This window comes from Aquarana catesbeiana, linkage group LG01 (genome assembly GCF_042186555.1).
Source record: "Aquarana catesbeiana isolate 2022-GZ linkage group LG01, ASM4218655v1, whole genome shotgun sequence".
Taxonomy (NCBI): Eukaryota; Metazoa; Chordata; class Amphibia; order Anura; family Ranidae; genus Aquarana; species Aquarana catesbeiana.
In genome coordinates, this window is record NC_133324.1 from 839,417,159 (window position 1) to 839,424,869 (window position 7,711).

Consider the following 7,711-nt stretch of genomic DNA (forward strand, 5'->3'; position numbering starts at 1 on the left):
TAGTGTGTATCCAGCTTTAATCTTTCCATAATGATCTCAGTTTCTGACCCAAGGGACTTATAATCCAAACTATTTCTCCTAGCCCATGTAAGTTCTCCCACTGGCACAGTTTTAATAGTACAGTAGTTTGAGGTTGACAACTGCTAGCAGGCAATGTTATTTTTCCTCTCCTTTGTTCATATGCAATGTAGCCTGTGTATAATGCCGGGGAAGCAGTTTTTGTATATGTCGATTTTTTTTCAGATATATGTGATTTCAGGATACCATTGGTAATCCGGTTTTCATATTGCCGTTACCCTCTTCTTACCTACCTTGGTGGGTAGGCATATAATGATAGAAGGATCTAACCATACTTTGATTTTCAAAATTCAAAGCATTCCTCTTGTGATTATCTGGAATTTAATGGTTTGTTCTGTTACATAGTGAACTGTGTCATACATCATCCAATTAGAAGTCCTTTTCTTTTCTTTCTTTTTACAGAGCCAACACTTGCATAAATAGTGTACAGAAAGTTACACAAAAACACAAACTTCTGAAAAAAAGATTAAACACAACTGTCTGTATAATACTTTGCTACATTATATTTATTAGTTGCACAAGTGTGTATATACATTTGAATGTAGCTAGAAACATGTGAAATAAATAATTTAATAACTTATAAATAATATTAAATAAATAATATCAAAAACATATTGGTCAAAATTAAACATAAAGACATTCGTCAAGAAACTCCCCTTTCACAACTCTATATATATATATATATATATATATATATATATATATATATATACAACATATGCAAATATTTTTTCTTTAACATTAATCAATTACAGATATATTGCATCCTCCAGGGAGCTAGAAACTTGTAAAAAAAATGTTCTTAATAACTTATGTAATATAAATAATAAATAAATAACATTAAAAACTTACAGGTTTTAACATGAATATAAACAGATATGATAAGATAAAATAATATTAAATAAATAAGATTAAATACTTATAGGTTAAAAAATAATTGTAAGCACACATCACAAAAAAAAAATCCTTTTGACTACTACTACTCTAGACAGAATTTGTGCTGTGTAGAGAGTAGGTCAGTCATTTTTGGGTTGATAAGGAATCTTGTCTGCTGGGATAAACAATTAGGTCCATTTATGATATATAAGTTTGTGTTTACGAAATCCCTTGTAGGATAGGTTAATAGTGGATAAATCCTGTAGTTGTAAATTTCAGGAATGTACTTTATGGATGAATTTCCTATAGGTTTTAGTAGATCAAAGATGAGTAGATACTTCTTTTAAAGTAGTACTGTATGTCCTTCAGTCGTAAGGTATAGAAGAATATGTCTATGTTGAAAAAGTCCATCCTTTACTGCTTATCCTTCATCCTGATGGTCTTCCTGGTTCTAATATGTTCAGATATAGCATAAGAGACTTATCTGTGCTTACAGTAGGGAGTTTATTTGATGTAGAAGTGCAGATTAGTGATTGAGAGCCCAACATGTCACATCTTCCACCCTCAGAGGAATAAGGCTCAGTATTACAGCTTCCTGGACACAATCTGGAGATGCTGTTTCCTTAAAATGCTGGAGGTGATGCAGCCACAGCTTCAGCTCAGGTGACGTAGACTCATTGTTTTCAGGAGATCCTCTACAGACCATCAGATCATCTTTCAGTTTGAGGAAAACCATAAGTGCCTGTTTTACAGTTTCATTCTGAGCAGACACAGACATGTTCGTCAGAACCTCAACTGTTAGTGACACCCGCTCCAAAGTCAGGATGAGACGATTCCTCTGCGTAAGGTCACATACAGATGGTTTGTGTCTCAGCATTCTTCTGTAGCATCTCATTGCGTTGGTAGACATGTTCTTTTCATGATCATGTTGCAGCTCCTTTAGTGTTGTTATGTCAGAGGACGTCACTGATAAATAGCGGGATTTCGGGCAGAGTCTCCTGTGCAAGCGCCCACTTACTGCAACCAGTAAAGTGCTCAACACCAGCAGCCTGATATCCATTTCTGTTTTGCTGGCTTGGATCTGATAATGTCTTTCTGGTTCCAGATATTTGTTCCGTTACACTGTCACTCCACAGTGCTAGTCTCTGGTTGATCTGAAGACTTGTATCCATGATTCTCCTTTTATATTTCTGTTTGCAGGAGAAAAATGTCCTCATTTTCATGATGTTGTGAAGTTCTCTTTCGTTCAGAACTCAAGTGACATGAGAGAGACGATAGCTGCTCTGGGAACTTCTATATCACTTTCAGTTTCCTTTCTATTCAGGTAAGAAGGTAACATCAGATAGCTAGTGACATTCTTCTACATGTCAAACAGGAAACTCCTCCTTCCTGATACAGGACTCTCCTCTATACAGGTTTATCGTATATTGTCAAAAGAACTTTTACAACATATTATTGCCAACAGAAAAAAACATAACACAGCTTTTTAAATGTTCTGCCACACAAGTCTAAAAATGTGAAAAGAAGGAAGAAAATATAGGAAAGATGTATAAACATAACATACCAGTTTAGGTATTGTGCTTAAACCATTTTTTAACCAACAATATTGAAACTTTTTTTCATTTTTAAAATTAAAAAAAAAAATGTTGTGTCACAATAATAATTCACAAATAATGTGGGGATAGAGGTATATAAAAAGATTAAAGGTTGTGAGACTTTAATTGGCTTTCACTTTGGCTTTCCTTATCCACACATTTGTTGCTGGTTAGTATCCCAGAAAGTATGGAGGTCAGAAACAGCCAGACAACTAGCATATCCAGAAGATCAGCATTGGTGGCCCCTGTGTTTTTCTCTATTGAGCCTTACTTTAGGCATAATCATCTGCATAAACTGTACGCTACCTCATTTTTATAATTATTTTTATACTGGCAGTTGGTAGTTTGTACTCACTTCACCTAGAAGATCAACTGATTAACTGAATATCAGTCTTTCATTTATATTGGTAATTTGCTCCCACCATATAATTGCTTTAAAAATGTACGTAAATGCAATACTTGGATCTGTAACGTTACTCTGTGTAAACCCAAAGCTATGTATGATTTGATTGCATCTTGTGTATATACAGTTCAGGTGATATGATCAGCTCCCCATCAGGTCAAATGGCAGAACTTTTGATGTTTCCAGGATGCAAGTTTATTTTTTCATTGCCAGTACAGGATAAATTCCATACAGATGGTAACTCATTTCAGCTGATCTTTACCTTAGTTGTAGCAAGATATGGTTGGACCCCTAATTTTATATACCCACCCACCAAGGTAGGCAAGACAATGGTAATGGTAATACATGAACTAGATTACCAATAGCCTCTAGAAATCACAAAAATCTAAAAACCATATAGATGCAACATTGCATATGAAGGAAAGTTTAAGGAAAAGGAAAAGAAAAGTAGCTATATTCATTGATAAGGTCAATGTCCCACCTACAGTTAATACCTAGAAGCAATCTAGTCTCAAGCCTAAATATCCTAAATACTTCACACCAAAGTAAACAGTGGCGTAAATCTCCCCAATGTACAGAACCATCAGTAAATTCAATAAAATGGAAAGATAAAAAAATATTTTCTAGACACGGTAGGGCACTCTTCTACACCATGTTGTTCACCTATCTGCTTCAGCAGCTTTCCAGTGTATCCCGCATATAGTACTCTTCACTCTGCACAGGAAATAATTTAAACCATGTTCTTGGAGTTACAACTTAAACACTGATGGATACAACCAATCATTAGCCAATACAGATTGTACCGTTCTGATTTTTGGATGAACTTTATAACAGCAACATGTATTGAGCCCACATTTGAAATACCCCTTCACCTTAATCCAAGTAGGAGACTTAAATTTGATATAAAAAAGGCTGGGTGAAAAAAGGGATCCTAAAGTGAGTGTCCTCTTAGAAGATAAGTGACAACCTACTTATAAAATGGTATGCAGCTTACAACCACCAAGTAAAATGGGCAAATTATGCCTAATAATTTGTTTAATAGTAGTTTAATACTCAGTGGAAAAGATGGTCTCAAATATATTTTTGCCAGACAATCATTAGTTGTTACTTTCACCCAAAAGAAAACTCCCTGTTTTTACTCTTGTATATTTTATTAGCTACATTCAGAGTACACTGTATATATTTTCTCTTTCTTAAGCTGAATACACAGTATACAATATTCTTTAGATTTTTTTCCTTTAGATTTACCAAAACCATATAATAAGAGGTCAAACCTAAACGCTTTCAATTTGTATGCAATCAGGCAGGCCCTTACCCTACATGGTTTTGGTAAATCCAAAGGAAATCAAACAACAAAAGTTGTGTAGTGTGTATCCAGCTTTAATCTTTCCATAATGATCTCAGTTTCTGACCCAAGGGACTTATAATCCAAACTATTTCTCCTAGCCCATGTAAGTTCTCCCACTGGCACAGTTTTAATAGTACAGTAGTTTGAGGTTGACAACTGCTAGCAGGCAATGTTATTTTTCCTCTCCTTTGTTCATATGCAATGTAGCCTGTGTATAATGCCGGGGAAGCAGTTTTTGTATATGTCGATTTTTTTTCAGATATATGTGATTTCAGGATACCATTGGTAATCCGGTTTTCATATTGCCGTTACCCTCTTCTTACCTACCTTGGTGGGTAGGCATATAATGATAGAAGGATCTAACCATACTTTGATTTTCAAAATTCAAAGCATTCCTCTTGTGATTATCTGGAATTTAATGGTTTGTTCTGTTACATAGTGAACTGTGTCATACATCATCCAATTAGAAGTCCTTTTCTTTTCTTTCTTTTTACAGAGCCAACACTTGCATAAATAGTGTACAGAAAGTTACACAAAAACACAAACTTCTGAAAAAAAGATTAAACACAACTGTCTGTATAATACTTTGCTACATTATATTTATTAGTTGCACAAGTGTGTATATACATTTGAATGTAGCTAGAAACATGTGAAATAAATAATTTAATAACTTATAAATAATATTAAATAAATAATATCAAAAACATATTGGTCAAAATTAAACATAAAGACATTCGTCAAGAAACTCCCCTTTCACAACTATATATATATATATATATATATATATATATATATATACAACATATGCAAATATTTTTTCTTTAACATTAATCAATTACAGATATATTGCATCCTCCAGGGAGCTAGAAACTTGTAAAAAAAAATGTTCTTAATAACTTATGTAATATAAATAATAAATAAATAACATTAAAAACTTACAGGTTTTAACATGAATATAAACAGATATGATAAGATAAAATAATATTAAATAAATAAGATTAAATACTTATAGGTTAAAAAATAATTGTAAGCACACATCACAAAAAAAAAATCCTTTTGACTACTACTACTCTCCACAGAATTTGTGCTGTGTAGAGAGTAGGTCAGTCATTTTTGGGTTGATAAGGAATCTTGTCTGCTGGGATAAACAATTAGGTCCATTTATGATATATAAGTTTGTGTTTACGAAATCCCTTGTAGGATAGGTTAATAGTGGATAAATCCTGTAGTTGTAAATTTCAGGAATGTACTTTATGGATGAATTTCCTATAGGTTTTAGTAGATCAAAGATGAGTAGATACTTCTTTTAAAGTAGTACTGTATGTCCTTCAGTCGTAAGGTATAGAAGAATATGTCTATGTTGAAAAAGTCCATCCTTTACTGCTTATCCTTCATCCTGATGGTCTTCCTGGTTCTAATATGTTCAGATATAGCATAAGAGACTTATCTGTGCTTACAGTAGGGAGTTTATTTGATGCAGAAGTGCAGGTTAGTGGTTGAGAGCCCAACATGTCACATCTTCCACCCTCAGAGGAATAAGGCTCAGTATTACAGCTTCCTGGACACAATCTGGAGATGCTGTTTCCTTAAAATGCTGGAGGTGATGCAGCCACAGCTTCAGCTCAGGTGACGTAGACTCATTGTTTTCAGGAGATCCTCTACAGACCATCAGATCATCTTTCAGTTTGAGGAAAACCATAAGTGCCTGTTTTACAGTTTCATTCTGAGCAGACACAGACATGTTCGTCAGAACCTCAACTGTTAGTGACACCCGCTCCAAAGTCAGGATGAGACGATTCCTCTGCGTAAGGTCACATACAGATGGTTTGTGTCTCAGCATTCTTCTGTAGCATCTCATTGCGTTGGTAGACATGTTCTTTTCATGATCATGTTGCAGCTCCTTTAGTGTTGTTATGTCAGAGGACGTCACTGATAAATAGCGGGATTTCGGGCAGAGTCTCCTGTGCAAGCGCCCACTTACTGCAACCAGTAAAGTGCTCAACACCAGCAGCCTGATATCCATTTCTGTTTTGCTGGCTTGGATCTGATAATGTCTTTCTGGTTCCAGATATTTGTTCCGTTACACTGTCACTCCACAGTGCTAGTCTCTGGTTGATCTGAAGTCTTGTATCCATGATTCTCCTTTTATATTTCTGTTTGCAGGAGAAAAATGTCCTCATTTTCATGATGTTGTGAAGTTCTCTTTCGTTCAGAACTCAAGTGACATGAGAGAGACGATAGCTGCTCTGGGAACTTCTATATCACTTTCAGTTTCCTTTCTATTCAGGTAAGAAGGTAACATCAGATAGCTAGTGACATTCTTCTACATGTCGACCCCTACAACCCTGGCAAACAGATGACACCAAAAGTTTCAAAAAACGTAGTCGTGCTCTTGAGCGTCTGTGGCACAAGACTAAGTCTCTCAAAGACTTCAATCAATACAAATCTGCCCTCCAAAAATACTATTCTTTCCTCCACACTGCCAAGCAAACCTATTTTACAACTCTTATTAACACCTTCTCATGCAATCCCCGTAAACTCTTCTCTACCTTCAACTCTCTACTTTGTCCTCCACCGCCTCCACCCACTGACTCACTCACTGCCCAGGAGATTGCTAATCACTTCAAAAACAAGATTGATACAATCCGTGATGAAATCTCCATTCTACAGGTATCTCCCCCAGCTAAGACCCCATGTCAACAGGTACAACTGACACTCCCCCTATTCAAATCTGCTACTACAGATGAAGTTGCTAAACTCCTTTCTATCGCCCACCTAACCACCTGTCCCCTGGACCCTATTCCCTCTCATATGCTACGGTCGCCCTCTGACTCCATCCTACACTCCCTAACCCACACCTTCAATCTCTCCCTCACCTCTGGCATCTTCCCCGACGCTCTAAAACATGCACTGGTCACCCCCATACTCAAAAAGCCGTCCTTGGACCCTACCAATCTTAACAACCTACGCCCTATCTCCTTGCTCCCCTTTTCCTCTAAACTCCTTGAACGCCTGGTTTACAACCAACTGAGTGACCACCTCATTAAAAACAACCTTCTTGATCCCCTTCAATCTGGATTCCGCCCTCAACACTCCACAGAAACTGCTCTTTTAAAACTCACAAATGACCTACTAACTGCAAAAACCAATGGACACTATTCTGTACTCCTACTTCTGGATCTTTCAGCTGCCTTTGACACGGTTGACCACCCCCTCCTCCTCAAAAAACTTTACTCCCTCGGTCTCCGTGACTGCGCTCTTCAGTGGCTCTCATCCTACCTATCCCAACGCACCTTCAGTGTCACTTACAATTCTACTTCCTCCACTCCTCTTCCCTTCTCTGTCGGGGTCCCCCAAGGTTCTGTTCTTTTATTTTCAATCTACACCTCTTCCCTGGGTCAGCTGATAGCC

The 7,711-nt window shown here is 36.5% G+C and overlaps 2 protein-coding genes across 2 annotated transcripts; both read right to left on the reverse strand.

Annotated features, from left to right (window-relative positions):
* Positions 1-1,480: 1,480 nt before the first annotated feature.
* On the reverse strand, positions 1,481-2,014 carry LOC141124782 (interferon lambda-2-like). The gene has a single exon (XM_073612286.1). The coding sequence runs from the start codon at positions 2,012-2,014 to the stop codon at positions 1,481-1,483; it is 534 nt and encodes a 177-aa protein (XP_073468387.1).
* A 3,775-nt stretch (positions 2,015-5,789) lies between these two features.
* LOC141124798 (interferon lambda-2-like) lies at positions 5,790-6,323 on the reverse strand. Its single transcript, XM_073612287.1, has one exon. The coding sequence runs from the start codon at positions 6,321-6,323 to the stop codon at positions 5,790-5,792; it is 534 nt and encodes a 177-aa protein (XP_073468388.1).
* Positions 6,324-7,711: the final 1,388 nt, after the last annotated feature.

Bases quoted from the DNA above. Each gene is read 5' to 3' on its own strand.
- LOC141124782 (XM_073612286.1), bottom strand. From the start codon at position 2,014: ATGGATATCAGGCTGCTGGTGTTGAGCACTTTACTGGTTGCAGTAAGT.
- LOC141124798 (XM_073612287.1), bottom strand. From the start codon at position 6,323: ATGGATATCAGGCTGCTGGTGTTGAGCACTTTACTGGTTGCAGTAAGT.